Source organism: Prionailurus bengalensis, chromosome B1, assembly GCF_016509475.1.
Source record: "Prionailurus bengalensis isolate Pbe53 chromosome B1, Fcat_Pben_1.1_paternal_pri, whole genome shotgun sequence".
NCBI classification, from domain to species: domain Eukaryota; kingdom Metazoa; phylum Chordata; class Mammalia; order Carnivora; family Felidae; genus Prionailurus; species Prionailurus bengalensis.
Window position 1 is genome coordinate 85,875,790 of NC_057344.1, and position 21,246 is coordinate 85,897,035.

Sequence of the window (21,246 nt, forward strand, 5' to 3'; positions counted from 1 at the left end):
GGTCTCAGCCCCCCACAACTTTCTGCTACTTTTTCAAAGTCCAGAGACTCATTCACATCCCATCAGTTTCTCTTTTCTCCCCCAACCCACTCTTCCAAGGCACCACCTTAGGCGTTTGGAGATTTGGGGAGATTTCTGACCACAGAAAGGACCCTCAGGTGTGAATAGTGCTCAGTCCTCTGGCTAACAGGAGTGAGCCCCATTCTGTATCCCAGGAAAATGAGTACCCCAGAAAATAAGAAACATTTAAAGGGCACTTTTGAGCATAATGTCAATGGGATACCCTTACTGAAAAACAGACGCTGTAGAGTTTGGATTTTAGAAACGATGCCTTCTTTTTGTTTCAATAAATTTCCTTGTGGTAGGCAGATTCGTTCAGATCATCCCATCCCTTACTTAGGACTTAAGGCCTAAACTGTTTTATATTGCCCACCCCCCCCCCTTTTTTTTAAGCCTCAGCATTTAAATATTTCTAGTTCTCTCTGGAGGATTTAGAAAGGAGGAGCCTTCTGAACTTGATGGAGCCTGGCCCTTGTGGTCTCTCTGTAAAATCTGTATTTGTTCTCCATCGTCCCTGTCTTCCCAGCAACACAGGGGATGAACGAATCACAGGAGGCTGCCCAGCATGGGGAAGGGAGCTCTTGTCCACTCAGGAATGATGGTGGGGGTGGGAGAGGCCAGAGAACACGCACTGGGAACTTGAGACAAACTGGTCCCCACATCATTCCTTTTCCCGAGCTGTTCTCCTTGTCTCAAGTCTGTGTGGTGAGAACTGGAACGCAGGAGGGGTGAAGTGGTATGAAATGAAGGGCCGAATACCTAGTTCTTAGCTGGTATCAGCAAGGCCAGGGGAGTGGGGCAAAGAAGCAAAAAAAGGATGCTGTGCCTGCATTGAAAATGCTTCCCAGCTCCTAAAGACATCAGAGATTAGGTTGGAAAATTAGAAACAGCTCACAGAAACATTCAGATAAAAATTGAGTTGGAGAAGAGATGGAAATGAGATGGATAATTTTGTTTATTGTTTAAGGAAGGGTAGGTTTTAGAAAATTGAGATAATCTTAGGCTCCCTCACTCGCATCACTAAATTCTATTTGTTAGAAAAAGTATTGTCGTTACGTTAGTGAATTAGTTCTTTTCATGGAACTGAAATGTGCAATGCCTGGGAAGAAGTGTTACACCCAGGCTTTGCCCTTGTTTTGGGTAATGGAAAATGTTGGCTCCGGAATGTACCGGGCCACCTTTTTAGTTTGCCCTAGATTTAGTATTTCATTCTGTCAGAGCCCCTGCAAAAGGTGGGAGAAAGGGGGATTAGGGGAGAGAGAGAGGGACTCAGTCATTCTCATTGCTCATTTTCATTTAGACATCCTCCAGGCAGGAACTCAGAGTCCATGGTTTCCTTTTAGGTTGCGACTGTTTGCTTCAGATGGAAGGGTCATTGTGTTTCCATTGTGTTCTGTCTGTTACCAGTCCCAGAGGTCTGGCCGAGGGAGGGTCCTGCCTAGCAAACAGCAGGATCCATTTCTAGTTGAGGAACAGATGTTAATTCAGTATAGACATACAAGGCTTCTTGAAGGTCAGGCTGGGAAATAACTCTTTCTTTAGCAATCTGCAAAGATTATCAAGCCAATGTTTAATATTAGTGACTACTGTCAGTTCTTTATGTTAATACATCTATCTTGATCTAACCACAGTTCTACAAGGACAGTTTTGGTGTCTCATTTACAGAGAAATAAAGTGAGGTTCAGAAGACTCAACTGAATTGCATAGAGTCGCAACGGCAAAGAACATGAATTTGAATAAAATTTTGTCTACCTCCAAAATCTATGCTCTGATCTACCCAGAGACGGGAGAGAACTTCTTGTTGGATAGAATGGTGGGTGGTGGAGTTACGGAGCTGGTGTCTGGGCCTCAGACTTGCACCTGTGGAACTCTGAGTCACTTATTTAACCTCTCTGAACCTTGGTTTTCCCATCTGTAAAATGGAAGTAATGGTGCCAACTCACAAAGTCATGATAAGGAGCCAATGACACAATTGTAGGTTCAATAAAATTTAGTTTTATTCTGTCTTACAACTAATGTTTTCTCATTGTTGTGAATCAAAGGCATATATATTTTGGCTCAATTTGAAGTAAATCCAGTTCTCTGTCTTTCTTTTTTTAATGTTTTTTTTTTTAGTGTTTTTATTTATTTTTGAAGGAGAGAGAGACTGAGCACAAGTTGGGAAGGGGCAGAGAGAAGAGACACAGAATCTGAAACAGGCTCCAGGCTCTGAGCTGTCAGCACAGAGCCCGATGCCGGGCTCGAACTCACAAACTGTGAGATAATGACCTGAGCCGAAGTCGGACGCTCAACCGACTGAGCCACCCAGGCGCCCCAATCCAGTTCTCTGTCTGTAGCCTGTACTTTGCAATGAATGCTTTACCAGCATTCACTGTGGGCTTGGGCAAGTTAGTGTTTTTGTTAAACTTCTGTTTCCTTGTGTCTGAAATGGGGAGAAGAGCACTTCCTTCCTGGTATTATCATGAGAATTCGATGTATTCAGCAAGTATTTGTTGAGCATTTAGTAAATCAGCACTGTCCTCCACTCCAGTGGACACAGTCTCTGCTCTCATAGTAAGTGGGGGGGGGGGGGGGTAGGCAATAGGTATAATAAGTAAAACCCAAACATAAGGTAAAATGGTAAATTCAGTTTCTTCTATGTATCAGGATTGTGTCTCCATAAATCTTGCAGACTGTGTGCTTTAGCAGATTTCTCAGAAACACCAATATTGCTCCTTTCCAGAAATTTGGAACCATCCGGGCAGACTTGATTGAGCAGATGAGATTCAAACAGAGACTAAAGGTGATCCAGACACTGGAGGATACTACGAAACGGAATGTGGTAAGTCCTTTGAAAAATAGTGGATGGCCTTCTTTCTCCATAAATTCCTGCTTCACAGACTGAGATGATTTAAAAGAAGAAAATCAGGGACTTTCCCAATATAACATCTTTGAGATTGTGAAATTAATTGTGTCTACCTTCTTAAAGGTCCGAACAATTGTGACAGAAACTTCCTTTACCATTGATGAGCTAGAAGAACTTTATGCTCTTTTCAAGGTGAGTTCTTTTTTATTAATGTCTATTTACTTTTGAGAGAGAGAAAGAGAGAGAGAGAAGCAGGAGAGGGGGGGAAGGGCAGAGAGAGAGATGGAGACACAGAATCCAAAGCAGGCTCCAGGCTTTGCTGACAGCTCAGAACCATGAACCGTGAGATCATGACCTGAGCCGAAGTCGGATATTTAACTGACTGAGCCACCCACATGCCCCTCAAGGTGAGTTTTAAAGTTAAATGCATGTACATCCAGGGGAATAAAAGAGTTCACTGTAATGATTCAATTAGTTCTAGATTTTTTTTTAATATTTATTTATTTTGAGAGAGAGAGCACGAGCAGAGGAGGGGCAGAGAGAGAGGGGGACAGAGGATCTGAAGCAGGCTCTGTGCTGACAGCAAGAGAGCCTGATGCGGGGCTTGAACCCACGAACTGTGAGATTATGACCTGAGCCATAGCTGGGCACTTAACTGACTGATCTACCCAGGCGCCCCATTTCTGTTAAATTGTTAAGGGACAGCATGAGTGTCGACATGCATAAATATGAAGATAGAGCTGAGAGTATAAAAATGGAGTGCTTCGGGGCACCTGGGTGGCTCAGTCGGTTGAGCATCCGACTTCAGCTCAGGTCATGATCTCACAGTTTGTGTTTTCAAGCCCCGTGTCAGGCTCGCTGCTGTCAGCGCGGAGCCCACTTTGGATCCTCTGTCACCCTCTCTCTCTCTGCCCCCCTCCTGGGCATGCATGCTCTCTCCTCTCTCTCTCTCAAAAATAAACACTTTTTTAAAAAATGGAGTGCTTCATATGAAAAATAAGCATTTTCTCTTAACTGACTTAAGCTGATGTTTTAGCGCTGTTCCACTCCATATATATTTTAGCTATTTCCTTGGTCCTAACAAAATACGGTATTACTTTATAACACTCATTGGAATGATGGCAGTTGAATTTAAAGTCTCCCTGAAATTATTGTACGTTATAATGTCTTACAAGAAGCTGTATTAAAGCACCCTCAGAGCTTTCCTGTATTAAGCTATGTTAAAACACACTGAAAAAGAGATATGTAGCCAGAATAAGAATAAAGCTGTTCATATGCGTAAGGAAAAGCCTAATTGGTTAAAGTTCTGTGATTTTCATTCCATAATTCAGCCCATACCAATCTTGATCCTGAATAAGAAGACATTTTATTAGTAAATAAAGCAATGTAGAATTTTTTTCTTCTAGAAAAAATACTTTTAACCATCGTTATCAACCTCATAGGTAAAAATGTGGCCATTTTGGAGAAACTTTGAAAAGATGTCTTTTATGCTGATGCCAACTTTATCCTGATCTCTAATTGGGTAGCTTCTTGTATGTTCCCCTTTTATTGCCAGAAATAACATGACTATTTGGAGACCTGCAAACATAGTACAGCAGGAAGCATTAAGGGACAAAGGTCTGGGTTGAACACTAACAGATCTTAGAATCAGAGGATGTGATAGCTGGGAATGTTTTCACTAATATCCCCACTTGCTTGTTAGCTACTAAAGAGCACCACCATTATTTTCTGTTTGTTTGTTTTACTGGTGCCTACTATAGTGTCTGTCCCTGGCAGGTGCTCTAAACATGTGTAATGAATACATGGGTAAGTTAGTGGTGAGTGGTCCATAGCTGGTTAATGATGCCCTTCGTGTATCCCAGCAGTATGACCAGCAGAGTGGACATCACCCCCCCCCACCAGCCTCTATTCTGCACTTGATGGTGAGGTCTTTATAGTATGCTAGCCCATTCATATTTTATTCATACGCCATAACTAACTGCTCAGTGTAAGTTGGTTATTCATACGAAAAGGGCCCCTCTTGGTTTCATAAAGGAAAAATACGGTGATCCAACTTGGATCAAAACCAAAGATACAATGATCCAATTAAGATCAGATTTTGAAGAGATGCTGAAGACCAGAAGAAATCCGCTTTACAGGGTGGCGGGTAAGATTTGGGGTAACCGAGCAGAAGTGGGAGTAGCAGCCAGAGGCAGCAAGACCATGAACAGATAGCAGGAAGGGCACTGACGTTAGGAAGAGGAGGCTGCTTTGGGGGGACACCAGGGAAAGGAGGGCCAGAGCTGGTTGTGAGGAAGTCCCGGACCCAGAAACTGCCGAAGCCTGGGCATGTCTGCACCGGTTGTGTCATTCGCACCTGAACAAAGCAAACTCTTCCTTTACTCCAAAGCCCTGCCCTGAGGCTGTGTTGACAAACAGGAACTCCCCCAATCTACCATGCACCCCGAGAAAGAACCTGAGACTCGGTGTCAGGGGTCACAAGGAGCCTCAGGAGATACCGTGGAACCCAAGATAAAAACTTCATTATGGACTCTCTTTTTTTGAGTCTTCTGAACCCTTTCATTGGCTTTAAATCATTTGAATGAACATTGAGGCATTGCTATGTGTCAGACACCTTGCCAGACTTCTTAGTCCTTTAAAAAGCCAATTTTGGGGAGCAGGGGGTGGGGAGGGGTTCCTGCATATACAAAGGAAAGATGCATCCCCTCTGGAGGAGCTTATAAACTTGGCAAACTACTAAGTCCTATACCTGAAACTAACGTAACATTGTGTGTCAACGATACTCAAATTAAAACAAAACAAAAACTTGGAGGAAAAGGGTGAAAGGCTGCCCACCTTGAGGCACATTTGATGACAAATGTAGTTCAGGGCCCCATTGCGCTAATTTCTCTTGAACTCTCTAAATTATTCCTTTGGTCCTTTTTGGATGTCTGGGCCCCTAGTCCCCCCATGATGGAGTGTGGGGGCTATCAAGGAACTGGCTTGTCTTTTCCTGATATTTGTGAGCACTGTCAAAGTGCCTGGACTCACATTCCAGCCTGGTTCCAGAGTACTTTGCAGGCTTTAGTTAGGAGGAAATGCCTGAGGCAACCTTTATCCAGGAAGTAGCTCAGGCGAAGAGGACCCCTCCCAGAGATGTATTACCAAGGCCATCCCACCCACTGAGGGCTGCTGGCATCACTTTAGGGCTTGATCCTTGCAGGCTCTCTGACCTCAGCCCCGCCTGCCTGCCTTGAACATCGCCCCACTCTGACCTTACGACTACAGCCCGGGAATGCATTCCCAAACCCCCGTGAACTCTGACCCACTTCCTTTATTCTCCCAAGGCTGCATTGCAAAAACCTGCCTTTGGTTCTGCACTCCACCTCTTCCTCCCCCTCTCTTGCCTACCCCCACTCCTCTCTTTTAGTTTGTTCGCTGCGATTCCCAGTAAACAATTGTGATCAAGACATTTGGGCTTTGTTCCTTTCTAAGAGCAAAACTACTACTATACCCACTACTGACTCCCCCCTTACACAGCTCCTAAGCTAGGGGAAAGATCTGTTTCGAAAGTGCTCTTTTTCTACTGCAATATTTATACATTACTGTAGTGAGATACTCAGACAGTACAATGGGGAATAAAGTAAAAATAAAGTCCTCCTTTTCACGCCCCTCCCATCTCCCCCATTACCATCCAGAGCCAGCTGTAAATGTCTGGGGGAAGGGTGTCCTTCTGGGCCTTTCTATTACAAGTTTTATCTTTGTGGTCTTCCTAGAATGCGTGCACATATCTACCAGGATCAATATGACTTCATGAATAAGAGGCTGCCTTGTTTCCAAGGACAGAAACAGGAAGCTTTTTGTTGTTTCCAGATCTCTATTCTCCTCACCATAGTGGTTCCTACTCAGAATTTTCCTAGAGCTATTTTCAGATGCGTGAAATAAGAAAACCACACATTTGTAGCTTGAATACTGTGACTATGATATTTATGTAATTTCAGTAACCAAGAGGAAAGGGGTCTTTGGGACACTAAACTAGGAATTCAGAAACCCCAAATGTCATGATGCTTCTGCCCTGAGTACGCAGTTGATGACCTCGTGAGAGCCCCTCAGCCTCTGGGCTTTCTCATCCTCACCTAGAAAACAAGCTGGTCAGATTGCCTAAATTACAGATCCTTTCATTTAATTTTTTTAATAAATATTTTTGTTTACTTTTATGGGTTTTTTTTTTCTTAAACGTGTGTCAGTGTGTAAAGGGGAACCGAGTAGGGGTAGAGGCAGGGGATGTGGGGGGGACCCTTTATTCACCTACCTCAGGTAACTGAGCTGGACCTTTCATGCCGGATGTAACCTGCAGAGGTGGTTGCCATGGAGTTGGTGGGGGTGGTCCAGTGGAGATGGGTGTAGAATGAGAAGACAGGGAGCCCTAAGATCAGAGCTCCTGCCCCAGGAGACACGCACAGGTGGATCGAAAAGGCTTTTTGCAAACGTGAGGCGGGACTTTTCCTTCCCGGCACTTGCCGTGAGATCGCATCCCCAGTAATCCTCTTTTTTTCTTTAACTTTTCAGGCAGAGCATCTAACCAGCTGCTACTGGGGTGGGAGCAGCAATGCTCTGGACCGGCACGACCCCAGCCTGCCTTACCTGGAACAGTATCGCATTGACTTTGAGCAGTTCAAGGGGATGTTTGCTCTTCTCTTTCCCTGGGCCTGCGGAACTCACTCTGAAGTATTGGCCTCCCGCCTCTTCCAGTTGTTGGACGAAAATGGAGATTCTCTGATTAACTTCCGAGAGTTTGTCTCCGGCCTGAGTAAGCATGGGATGTTCATGAATTGGGAAGGGATGACGGGGCAGCAACAGCCACCCCATTCCTGGTGGTCCTCAGTGCTGCCCTCCGGGCCACAGCCCCGCACTGCCTCCAAGGTTTAGAGGGTAGAGCGTCTCATTTTAAGGTTTGCAAACTGATGGTAAAATTCGTTTAAATGAACGGTTATACTACATGATTAAAGCATTCGACACTAGTTAGTCCTCAGCACAAGTTAAAATACATTATCGGAGAAGGTGCAAGACAATAAAATGCCAACTTACACACTGAAACCACAGGCCGTGATACCTTTACAAGAATATTTGAGTGGATTGTTCTTCTTTGACACAAAGTATATTTATATTACGTATCGCAAAATGTTATAAAAACCTTTCGTGATGTTTTTAATAAAGGGCTGAAGAAACCGCAGCAGTTCTGCAGTCTCAGTGGAGGTCTTTTCTCTCCATCTGGCCTGGAGGAAGGACCGGCTGTCCTGAGAAAGCACACCCACACCTCACAAGCAGCACGTGGTTTCTGCCCATCAGCCTCACTGCCTGACTGTTATTCTGTGTTAGCAGGACTGCCCTATGTCCTTTAGAACTCTTGCTCCCTTCATGATAGAACAGAAAGGCTACAGGGTAGTAGAGCTTGGCCCACCAGACATTGAGGTTGTGGATGTAGGAGGTGTTATGCCGGTGGGTCAGAATGAGACAAGGAGAAGGAAAAAAAAAGCTCATTCTAATTGTGCCACTCTGTGACCATGGGCCAGGTACTTTATGTATTCATTTTTTGATGTATAAAAAATTATTTATTGATTTATTTTGAGAGAGAGCAGGGGAGAGACAAAGAGAGAGAGAGAATCCCAAGCAGGCTCTGTGCTGTCAGCACAGAGCCTGATGCAGGGCTTGATCTTAAGAACCATGAGATCATGACCTGAGCCCAAATCAAGAGTTGGAGGCTTCACCTGACTGAGCCACCTAGGCATCCGTCCCCAGGTCATGTACTTTAAAACGACATGCCCTAGGAAAGATGAAGGGGTCAGGCACAGAGCCAATGATGACTCCAAAAAGTGCTCTAAATCTTTAAGAATAATGACTAGGGCTTAAAGGCCGAAGGAAGCTGATGGTTTTTAAAAAGGCAAAGGGGAGGGGCGCCTAGGTGACTCAGTCAGTTAAGCGTCCAACTTTTGGCTCTGGTCATGATCTCACAGTTCCTGAGTTCCAGCATCAGGCTCTGTGCTACCAGCACAGAGTCTGCTCAGGATTCTCTCCCTCTCTCTCTGCCCCTCTCCTGCTCGCACTCTCTCTCTTTCTCACAATAAATAAGTAAAAATAAAAAATAAATAAAAAATAAAAGTCCTGCTCAGGATTCTCTCCCTCTCTCTCTGCCCCTCTCCTGCTCACACTCTCTCTCTTTCTCACAATAAATAAGTAAATATAAAAAGACAAAAGGGTGTAGATGAAGTGCACTTAGGAAGGAAAAAATTATTTGTATAAAGCACTCACATATATGCTTAAAAGGGAAGGGGGACATGGAAGAACTAGCCTTTTTTCAGTGCAGACACTACTCAGATGCTTTAGAATTTGTATTTTATCGCTAAATCCAAACAGCCTTTTGAGGAGATACTAATGACAGCTGACATTTATACAGCATTTACTCTGCTGCGGGCACTGCGCTCATGTTTACATGCATTCAATTTGCCTAAGACACACAACTACGAAATTGAAGTTTGAACCCAGGCACTTCAGGGGCCCACTTTGTGCTCTAACTATTATGCTTTATTACCCACGTGCTTACTCTTATTAGCCCCTTTTTTGGCTAAAGACATGAAAGCTCAGAAAAGTTAAATAACTTGCTGGGACACTAGTTTCTAGCGAGTCAATACTTACCTGTTATTGGACTGAACTACACAGTTAGTACATGCTGGGCCCAGGATTCAGAGAAGGGCTGTCTGTCTCAACGATTCATCCTTTTCTTGCTACTCCATGCTGAGGACAGCAAGCAGGATATTTCTTAGGAAGGAGGAGGTATCAATTTTTAATTACACAAGTAACATATAAGTACATCCCCCGCTTTTTTAAACAGTGAAAAACAATCCAGGCAAGGCTAAAGACCCCTTTATCCCTCTCCTAATCTTTTCTGCCCCAAGGTAACTACTTATTGCCAGATGGGTGGCTTTCATCAAATCCAAAGGGGATTTATAAAAATTATCTTTGGACAGGATTAAGGAGGAGGAAAAAGAAACCAGTGCTGCATTAGAAAAGTGATAGAGGGGCGCCTGGGTGGCGCAGTCGGTTAAGCGTCCGACTTCAGCCAGGTCACGATCTCGCGGTCCGGGAGTTCGAGCCCCGCGTCAGGCTCTGGGCTGATGGCTCAGAGCCTGGAGCCTGTTTCCGATTCTGTGTCTCCCTCTCTCTCTGCCCCTCCCCCATTCATGCTCTGTCTCTCTCTGTCCCAAAAATAAATAAACGTTGAAAAAAAAAAAAAAAAAAAAAAAGAAAAGTGATAGAATTTAATAGAAGTATTTAATTGACTTAAGTTCAAGTGACTCCAGTAAGGAAAATATTCTTCAAAATCTTCAAGAAAGGAAAGAGAAGTTTGTAGTCCAGGATAGTGAAAACACTGAAAAAGAGTATTTAGGGTTTTCAAAAGGCAGTTGAGTTCTTGAGCAAAGTATGCCTTGCTCCAGATACTGGGAGAATGCTCAGAGCTGTTGTCACTCTGTGGGACAATTATTATGGAGCTAGACAAGCAGACCAGAAAAGAGAAATTCTGTTCAGGTTTTAAAAACTAAAAAACAGGGGCGCCTGGGTGGCTCAGTCGGTTGGGCGTCCGACTTCGGCTCAGGTCATGATCTCGCTCGCGGTCCTTGAGTTCGAGCCCCGCGTCGGGCTCTGTGCTGACAGCTCGGAGCCTGGAGCCTGTTTCCGATTCTGTGTCTCCCTCTCTCTCTCTGACCCTCCCCCGTTCATGCTCTGTCTCTGTCTCAAAAATAAATAAACGTTAAAGAAAAAAATTTTTAAAAACTAAAAAACGGATTCTGGAAAAGATGATATCAATCCCCAGGAAGTTCCCTCTAGAAGTTCATGAACAGATGGTCTATGTGGAATTAGAAATAAGGGATTACTATCAGAAGCCACAATGAACTGTATCTCCTTTTCCAATCGTGTTGCTGAAAGGCAGGCTCTAAATATGTCATACGTGTCCTGATGCAGCTGGTCATTTGCCAGATAACTTGTTATAAATGGAAAAGTTAGGAAGGAGTATATAGAAGTTGGTGATTAGGTAACTGGCTGAACACTGCACCCAAAATATGATGGTTATGAGTCAGTTTCAACTGAGGATTCTCTGGTACTTTGGGTTTGATATTTGATCTCTGGTTTTTCCTTTGTTTGCAAATGAGTAACTGTCAGGATAAAATGACTTTGAATAGAATTCTTGGAACAGTGCCTGACTTAAAAAGGGTTTAATGTCAGACATGTATTAATTATTTGCTTTGTGTTAAATCTCGTGCTGACTGCTTTCCACGTGTGTGTCACTTTTCTTCTCACAATAATTTTACGAGATAGAATTGTCTGTCATTACTTTCATGATTAGTATTAGTTGGTGTGCAGACAGCTTGGAGTTTAGTTAACCACGCGGTCAGTATGAAACTCCAGAGTGAAAGAGTATAAAAAATTGAATGTAAACTCAGGCCATATTAGTGGAAAAGTCAAAAACAGCTCCACTATTCTCTGAAGTAGATAAGAGTCTTCTGGGACTCTCTCTCCAGAGAGATATTGATTGATGAGTCGACACATAAAGTGGATGTGAGTAAAAATGGGGAAGGCTATACAAATCATGTTATGAGAAAGTGGAAAAATTTGGAGAGGGCACGATAAACTTGCCTTGAAAAGATAAGCTGGAAGGAGACAGGTGAGTTGTCCTCAAAATCTGAAGGTTGTTGTATTGAGGCAACAGACCTATTCTGTTTGGCTTTAACGAGCAGAATAAGGGAAAGAAGAGCAGTTCCAAACCTTTTTTTGAGTCATGGACTCTTTGAGATCTAATAGGGACTTTGGACATTTTCTTCCCCTCAGAATGACATGTGCACATAGAGACAAATTTTCTATTTCATGGGCTTTGTGGACTTTCTGAAGTTGAGATTGCAGGTTAAGGATCCTGAGACTAAAACAAAAATTGCAGAAGGACTTTCAGTAGTTAGAGAATACATCTGCAGAATGGAATGCATCTGGTGGTGATGACCTCTCCGTCTCTGAAAGTGTTCAAGCAGGTGCTAGATCCCTGTCTTTCGTCAGTGCGTGAAGGGAGATGCCTGCATTTAGTGGACACCCCTGCTGTTTCTGGCAGCCCAGATTCTGCGATTCCTCTTTCTCCAAAGCTGACTAATCTTCAACTGGCTGCTCTAAGACTAGATATTTGTGAAGGATTTTCTGATTCCAATACGTATAGACTTTAAAAGAAAAGTAACAGGGTTCTTTTGATTGAAGGGATGGTGATATGATGGCAGACAGATGAGGATGAATCAAACTGAAGAAATATTTAGGAGAACCCCAAAACAACTAACAGGGATTTCTACAATGAATAATTGGAAGCGATCTCAGACATGTTTCGAGATTATTTCTGAATTCTGTTCGAGTGTTGAAACCCAGTTAAATGGGTTTTCTTATGAATAACACATTTATTATATTCCAGGCACTATTCTAAGTGTTTTATACATGTTAATACATTTAATTCTCACATTCCTTTGATCCTGATGTCAAGACCACTGGTAGAATCTTGTGTTTATTATCTGACCTTATACAGGGGAAACTGAGGTACAGAGAGATTAACTCTCCCAAGGGCAAATAGTAAGTACAAAGGAATTGAACCCAGGCATCTGGGTTCCAGAGCTCTTAACCCAAATATGTCCTGACCAGACCTTTTGTCACCTAATGTCTTGATTTCAGTTTGCAAAAAGTAGACTTTTTAAGGGAATGCTAAGCTGAGAGGCATCACTACCACACATGATACATTTCATATTGTATTTATATGATTCTAGGTGCTGCATGCCATGGGGACCTCACAGAGAAACTCAAACTCCTGTACAAAATGCATGTCTTGCCTGGTAAGTGAGCCACACAGAGGAGCCCATGTATTTGTGACCATGACCTGGTTTGAAAGTTCTTTTTTTGATATACAAAATCACTCACTGGTCACTAAGCATGAACTGAATAGTAATTACTGCATAGGTTCCTGCATCAGTGTGTGCTTGATTCCATGGTCATTTACCTGTCTGAGGTATGAGTTGTAATAGAAAAGAGCAGACATCTGCAAGAGAAAGAACAAATAGCATTTGGTAACTCACGAGATACAAAGGTCGCAAAAGAGGAGAACGTAGGACCTGAGATTCTGAGTTTAGAAGGAGTCATTTTAACACTGACAGAAACAAGTGGGCAAGATGGAGAGGTTTTGAGTTCAGGTTTTAAAAGGTTGGCCTATAGCTTGGATATATCTAGCAAACACTAAAAAAAAAAAAAGGATTGACATTAAGGATAGAGATAGGGTAAAATTGTAGATTTGAGAATTGTCTTTAATTGTATACAGTTTCCACTTCAGTGTGAGGTTGTTAAAAAGGAAGGTGGAGTGAAAAAATGGAGTGAGCCCCCCACTCCCCCCATGAGGCTATAGAGGCCGTCGGCATTCAGGGCCCCCAGTGATGTGCCCCCTCTCCACCTTGGTACCTCCAGCTCCTCGTCCTCCCCCATGTCACTTCTTTAACAATTAAAGCACACTTTCCTTGAGTCACCGCCCCGCCAATACGAGAATGACCTCTCCTCCCCTCTCTAGAGCCATCCTCTGATCAAGATGAGCCAGATTCTGCTTTTGAAGCAACTCAATACTTCTTTGAAGACATCACCCCAGAATGCACACATGGTAAGTGACTTTCCTCCCCATAGGTACAGTATTTCTTTTCTACAGAGCCCTCTGTTGTTACTAGAAAAAGTTGCCTCAGAGCTAGTCAGTCAAAGAAGTATATGAATTCAGTTGCCTAATACATTAGTTTCTTTTCAGATTTGTGAAGTCAAGCAGCCAACAACTAGGGAGTGGGTACTTTGCCCACTGAAGGGAGCATGCACACTGTGTCCCACTGGCTTAGAGAAAACATGACCCCTAGAGCGATATATTTTGTTCCCCTTTCCCTACTGTAGTCAGGCCCATTAAGAACATCATCCTGTTATTATTCTGCTATCCAGAATCAGGACATTTATGTCAGAAAGAGTTCTCTTATATCTGTATGTAAGAGATACACAGGCTCTGTAATAAGTGGCAGTAAACTTCAGCCCAGGGGCCAAATGTGGCCCGGGGTCTGTTTGTACAGCCTGCGAACTAAGAAAGGGTTTACAGGGGCGCCTGGGTGGCTCAGTCGGTTAAGCGTCCCACTTCAACTCAGGTCACGATCTCGCGGTCCGTGAGTTCGAACCCCACGTCGGGCTCTGGGCTGATGGCTCAGAGCCTGGAGCCTGCTTCCAATTCTGTGTCTCCCTCTCTCTCTGCCCCTCCCCCATTCATGCTCTGTCTCTCTCTGTCTCAAAACTAAATAAAAAAAGTTTAAAAAAAAAAGGGTTTTACATTTTTAAATGGATTTTAAGAAATCAAAAGTAGAATGATATTTCATGATCTAGGAAAATTATATGAAATTTAAACTTGAGTGCCTATAGATAGTTTTATTGGAACACTGCCAAGCTATTCATTTATGTATTGCCTCTGGCAACTTTCGTGCTATGGGTGGTAGAACTGAGTAGTTGAGACAGAGGCAGTGTGGGCTGCAAAACCTGTGAAATATTTACTGTCCAGTCTTTTATGAAAAAAAAAAACGTGCTGACTTCTGCTTTATGTAGGTGTGGGTATTAGGTCTACATAGACATGGTTCAACTCACTGTATACAATGAGATACACAGACGGTGTCTGTCTTGTGTGAATCTAGGCAACATCTCTCAGTAGCTATCGCAGTGACTTCTCTACCTTCTCATTCATCATTACTGCAGCTTCATGACTTCACCCAAGTTCAAAAGTAAACATGGGCTGCTTCTGGGTCCTTTTGCCTCTTAAATCTTATCATTCCAAAATAAGCACAGTTTAGACCAGCTTTTTTTTTTTTTAATTGGAATTTTTAACTTACAGTGTTGTATTAGTTTCAGCTGTGCGACATGACTCAACAATTCTATACATTACTCAGGGCTCATCACGATATGTGTGGTCACCATATGTCACCAAATAACATTAGTGTGATTGAGTAGAAAGGGGGGAGCCAGACCCAGTCTTATTACTATTGGCAATACAAGTTGAGGGTAGGGTCTTTGGACGGAATGCCACTCTGTATATTGTTACCTAGGTGAGCTCAGGTAGGTTCTGGCATCTCTGAGCCTCAGTTTCCTTTTGTGGAAAATGGAGATGATAGCTGGCATATTGGGTATAGTATGGATTTAATGCGCTGACATAGTCAGGCTTTTTTAGCATAGTGCCTTAGCGTATCTTACAATATTCCTAACTTTGTTTGCAATAGTTTTTTGGATGCAAAATGTTAGCCATATCTTTGTTAGTAAACACCCATTTCAGAAAAGGATTCACTTATTTCAGAATGCTTCAGGAATGGTCACATGCTAATAGGATTTAATAATCATTAAAAGTTGCTTTAAAAAAAAATGTTTTTCTAACTCCCAAATCACTATTGCTTTGTGTTGAAATTTTAAAAATATAGTTATAATATATATATATAAAATATGCTAAAGATAAAGCTTAAAATTTTGTAATACAAAGATAACAGTATCCTGGGATACTTTTGTCATTTTCATTCGTATAACGTATGTAATTATGATAATATATGCATATATATAAAACGGGGATCAAATTGCCTATACAATTTTGTATCCTACTTTTTTTGTTTAAAATCCCGTGAGCATGCTACCATGTCATTAAACATCCTGTGAAAACCTGGTTTTTATTTATTTGTTTTTAATTTTTTTTAATGTTTATTTTTCAGGGGGGTGGGGGGCAGAGAGAGGGGGACACAGAATCCGAAGCAGGCGCCAGGCTCTGCTTGCAGTAGAAGGGGCCCCCCTGAAACCGGGCGCCCCCCTGAAAGCCTGGTTTTTAAATGGCTGTACAATATCTGTTGCATGAACTTAACCGTACTTTAAAATATTTTTGAATATCTACTTGTCTCCTAAGTCATTTTCAACATTAAGAGGAGAAGAATTTCTCAATGACATATAGTACATTGTTCTCACTCTGTCTTAAAAGCTGCTGAGATTAACCTGACGCTGAATTCAGTGAAGGTCACATATCTGGCAAGCCAGCCACCTTTTGGATGATTGAAGATGTGCTGGAATGCATTTGGACAGCTGACAAACTGAATGGGGAGTGGGAGGGGGAGTTTTATACCTCTCCCTTTTGAAGTCTTTATGTGCCCTGTAATGTCCTGTTTTTAGAAGAAAAAGGAACACAGTTAAAAGTGGTTTCCTTGAAAGTCATATATTTTTTTAAATTTATTAACTTTGAAGAAGAGAGAGAGGGAGAATGAGTGGGGGAGAGGCAAGAGAGAGGGAGAGAGAGAGAATCTGAAACAGGCTCTGCTCTGTCAGTGCAGAATACATTGCAGGGCTCGACCCCCACGAACCATGAGATCATGATCTGAGCCGAAATCAAGAGTCGGAAGCTTAACTGACTGAGCCACCCAGGAGCCTCAACAAGTCATAGTTTTGAAAATACCATATTATGAATGTAAAGGAATTTTGTAGCATATCACATTTTTTGGTTTTCTTTTTTAAAAAGTGAGTTCTTTATCTTTTGCAGAGCCTGGCAGAAAACCAGTCTCATGAATGCAAAGTTAAGATGACGATATAACAGAGAGGGTAGGGAAATCATTCATTGGACCAACACCACCATTTTTTAAGAAGGGAAGACTACACGACATCGTTTCTTAAATTCCTAGTTCTACACTGAACCCTGTTTGTGAAAAATAATTCTGGGGGAATCCACTACTGAGAAATAGTGTTGTCAGATAAGATAAGGAACACCAGTAAAATCTGAATTCGAGGGGCGCCTGGGTGGCGCAGTCGGTTAAGCGTCCGACTTCAGCCAGGTCACGATCTCGCGGTCCGTGAGTTCGAGCCCCGCGTCGGGCTCTGGGCTGATGGCTCAGAGCCTGGAGCCTGTTTCCGATTCTGTGTCTCCCTCTCTCTCTGCCCCTCCCCCGTTCATGCTCTGTCTCTCTCTGTCCCAAAAAAAATAAATAAATGTTGAAAAAAAAATTAAAAAAAAAAAATCTGAATTCGAGACTAGCGAAACATCATTTGTTTAGCACAAGTATGTTCCATGTGATATTTAGGACTCACTTACACCAAAATATTATTTACCTATCTCAAATTCAGATTTAACTCAGTTTACTGGGTTTTGGCTTTGGTTTTCTTTGTTTTGCTAAATCGGGCAGCCATACCTAAAGGTTTTCCTGTTTTCTACTGCAAATGCTGAGTCTGTGGGTGTATTATGTAACCTTGTACTTTTCTTTCTTCCGCACATTTCTTGGCAGTGGTGGGGCTGGATAGCAGGAGGAAACACGGTGCGGAGGATGGCTTTGTGACAGTGAGTCTGCAGCCAGACAGAGGTATACATCTCCTCTTCCGCATGTTTGCCTCATGCTGGGTGAACACTTGTTTCTGGCCCTTTGAACACTTACTTCCTGACATTTGGGTTTTAGGGAAGAGGGCAAATTCTCAAGAAAATCGCAATTATCTAAGACTCTGGACTCCGGAAAATAAATCCAAATCAAAGAATGCAAAGGATTTACCCAAATTGAATCAGGTAAGTGTCTAACATTTCAGTTTCTTCATTTTGAACCTTGAAGATGTTTTCCAAGTCATAGAAAAATGTAGACTACGTACCCCTGAAAGATAATGGTAACTCAATAAAAAAATAAAAAATGAATTAATAAAAGGGGATGCCTTGCCTGGGTGGCTCAGTCAGTTGAGCCTCACGGCTCAGGTCATGATCCCGAGATCATGGGATCGAGCCCCACGTCAGGCTCCATGCCGAATGTGGAGCCTACTTGGGATTCTGTTTCTCTCTCTCTCTCCCTCTGCCCCTCTCCCCCACTTGTGCATGCCCTCTCTCTCTCTAACTAAAAAATAAAATTAATTAATTAATTAAAAGATAATGGTAACTTGGGGTATTCAATTAAGATCTGTTTGGATCTAGTCTGTGCATGTTTTCATGCATCAAAAATATGTTCAGTCGTGAGGAGGTGACCCCCCCCCGAGAAAATGCAAATCACAAAATACTCAGTTCTTAGAGTATACACATTCTCATTTCAGTTATTAAAAATACTCTCAGATACTCAGAAGACAAGCTCGTGCTGTTTTCAAATCACCGTGCTCAGCTATAAAGATGTCTGACACATTTTTTCCTTAAAAAGCTGAATTGTAGTGAGGCAGAGGAAACAATATAAATAATACAACCCAGGATGAAAATGTTGTCTCCTAACAGGAGAGCAGATGAATCACGTGGGTGGGGAGTAGAAGGCATCACTCCTGCCCACGACACCAGCAAATGTGAGAGAGGGGATTTGAGCTAACCTGGGGCTGCACGCTGGAGAGTGTAGACATGAAATGGGATGAGGTCTGGGATTTACCTAACAATACTTGAACAGAGGATAAAAGAGTTGGTGAAGCAGCTAACCGTAGGACAGTCATGCTAGACTCTGGGTGCCAGCTACGTGAAGGTTCATTATTTCATCCTTTCTACTTTCACGGATGTTGGAAATTCTTCAAATTAAAAAGAATGGAAACATGAGTGAAGAGACTTTATTTTTTCAGGTTCATTTATTTAGTTTGAGATGGGGGGGATGGGCAGAGAGAGAAGAGAGAATCCCAAGCAGGCTCCACACAGTCAGTGCAGAGCCCGATGCGGGGCTCGAACTCAGGAACAGTGAGTTGATGACCTGAGCCAAAATCAAGAGTTGGCACTTAACCGACTAAGCCACCCAGGCACCCCAAGTGAAGAGACTTTAAACAGTAGCCAGTTGGTTCTACATAGAGGACTTTTCAGAGTCTTTCAGGAGCCCTGTTATTAAATGGCTTCACAGTCCGCTTCAGTCCTGCCTCTGTGCTTCCAACGAGATGGTCCCATCCTCTGTGTTTTTCCTGATCACTTTTCAGGGGCAGTTTATTGAGCTGTGCAAGACCATGTATAACATGTTCAGCGAAGACCCCAACGAGCAGGAGCTGTACCACGCCACAGCTGCGGTGACCAGCCTCCTCCTGGAGATCGGGGAAGTCGGCAAGCTCTTTGTCACCCAGCCTGCCAAGGAGGGTGGGAGCGGGGGCAACGGGCCCGCCTGCAACGCGGCCATCCCGGGCGCGCTCTTCCCCAAGAAAGGGCCCGGCCAGCCTTACGTGGTGGAGGCCGTTGAGCCCCTCCCGGCCGGCTTGGCGGTGGAGGGTGAGGAACACTCCTTGGGAGGGCAGTTGGAGGACATCAAGCTGGAGGACTCCTCTCCCCGGGACCACGGGGCCTGCTCCTCCATGCTGATTTCCGATGACGACACCAAGGACGACAGCTCCATGTCCTCGTACTCGGTGCTGAGTGCCGGCTCCCACGAGGAGGACAAGTTGCACTGTGAGGACATCGGGGAGGACACCGTCCTGGTGCGCAGCGGCCAGGGCACGGCGGCCCTGCCCCGGAGCACCAGCCTGGACCGGGACTGGGCCATCACCTTCGAGCAGTTCCTGGCCTCCCTCCTGACTGAGCCGGCCCTGGTGAAGTACTTTGACAAGCCCGTGTGCATGATGGCCAGGATCACCAGTGCAAAAAACATCCGGATGATGGGCAAGCCCCTCACTTCGGCCAGTGACTATGAGATCTCCGCCATGTCAGGCTGACCCCTGCGCCTTCTCTGGGGACCGGGAGGGGAGGGAGGGTTTTTTTTTTAATGTTCCATGTTGGGCTTTCTTTCTTCCTTTTAAATTAAATATTTATTAGTACCCGGCTTGAAGCCTAGTGTTTTCATAATATAATACAATGAAAACTGTTGGAGAACTATTTAAACACCTCGACGTAGGTACAGTACACTGTCTTGGGGGAGGGGATTGAACAGAATACAGTTAATTCAGTGAATTCCAAAAAAGATTAATCTGTCCGTGATATGTGTGTATTTTAACTTCTTAATCTTGCTGTTGAGCTGTGTACATGGTTAAAAAATAGTGCTGTTTAACGCTAAATAAGGCAGCAGCCGTTTGTGTCTTTGGGCTTTTTAGATAAAACTAGAGCCGTCAGGAAAATGAAATGCCACAAACACAAAAATGTTCCTCAAAGGAAAAGGCATTGTTGGCGAGGGTAAATCCTATACCATTTTAGGTGGAGGGTGCATTAGAAATATTTTTTAAGATTTGAAATATATTTCATAAAAGTCCTCTATTCAGAAATCATATTCAACAGATGTTTCCTTTCAAGGGGAAAATATTTGAGGCTCTAAACAATTATGAATTTTCACATGATGCCAGAATAACACTTCTAGTTGATCAATTTGGACCAATACTGGACCAACTTTGCATTAAAAAAAACTGTTGTGATTATTTAAGTCAGCGGGCCAGAATTCAGGGAAAATGAACAGTCTTTTGTTACAGAGAATCTGAAAATGACAACAAAGATAACCGAGGGCTCAGGATTTTTTTTTTTAAAGAGTAAAAGTACTGATGCTTCTGATACTGGATCTTCAGCTTCTTGTTACTCATTGCAAATAAAGCAAAAACTAAAACCGATAAACTTTACCATTGCTATACTGTGCATAGGTTCAAGAAATTAAACTACGTATCTTCTATGACCATCTTTCCCGTTAAATCGATGTCAAGTAGAGATCATGTAAAGTAAAAAACAAAATCTGCAAGATAACGTACCTGAATGTTTTAAAGCAGAACTTGTCACTTTATTAAAAGAATAGTATGCTCTATCTATTTCCTGAATGGATGTGGAAATGAAAACTAGCACACCTGCACTTTGGATTCTTGCTTTTTTTTTTTTTTTTTTTTTATTACTCTCACAGTTTTGCCTTTTACAGATGTTGAAGGTTTTTTCTCCTTATTGTTGACTTCATCATCGCGGTCACATTTTCTTTGCTGATTCAGTGTCCCTTTCGACACATTCCTTTATTATGCATTGTGGTTTTTTTTGAGCTGTTGCTGCTGTTTCTTACTTTGTTTACAGAATGATTTTTAAACTGTCAAATGAAGTAGTGTTAACCTCAAGTAGGACAAATGTGAACAAATAAAATACATCAGATATTCAGATCCGGCTTTTATTTCAGTGCTTGAGTTCCTGCCCAAGGCAATAACGTTATTCTTTTGACAACTTTGCAGGGGAAACTCTATTTAGGCAACCATTTTGACTAAGTAAACCAACACTTAGAGGCAAATATTTTCAGATAAAAAAGACCGTGTGTCGTGGTGTGCATGTGAATGGGTGTATTTAAAATAAGGAAGTGAGGGGCGCCTGGGTGGCGCAGTCGGTTAAGCGTCCGACTTCA

At 42.9% G+C, this 21,246-nt stretch overlaps 1 protein-coding gene across 2 annotated transcripts in view; it reads left to right on the forward strand.

The window, feature by feature from the left end:
• TBC1D9 (TBC1 domain family member 9) overlaps positions 1-21,008 on the forward strand; it is a 115,237-nt gene extending 94,229 nt beyond the window's left edge. For both annotated transcript variants that reach the window (XM_043568297.1, XM_043568306.1), the window contains exons 14-21: positions 2,783-2,881; positions 3,029-3,097; positions 7,454-7,694; positions 12,730-12,795; positions 13,518-13,604; positions 17,260-17,334; positions 17,428-17,531; positions 18,884-21,008. In XM_043568297.1, coding sequence (XP_043424232.1) covers positions 2,783-2,881; positions 3,029-3,097; positions 7,454-7,694; positions 12,730-12,795; positions 13,518-13,604; positions 17,260-17,334; positions 17,428-17,531; positions 18,884-19,606 — 1,464 coding nt within the window. In that variant the 3' untranslated portion in view covers positions 19,607-21,008. The remainder of the gene's footprint in view (positions 1-2,782; positions 2,882-3,028; positions 3,098-7,453; positions 7,695-12,729; positions 12,796-13,517; positions 13,605-17,259; positions 17,335-17,427; positions 17,532-18,883) is intronic.
• The last annotated feature ends 238 nt before the right edge of the window (positions 21,009-21,246 follow it).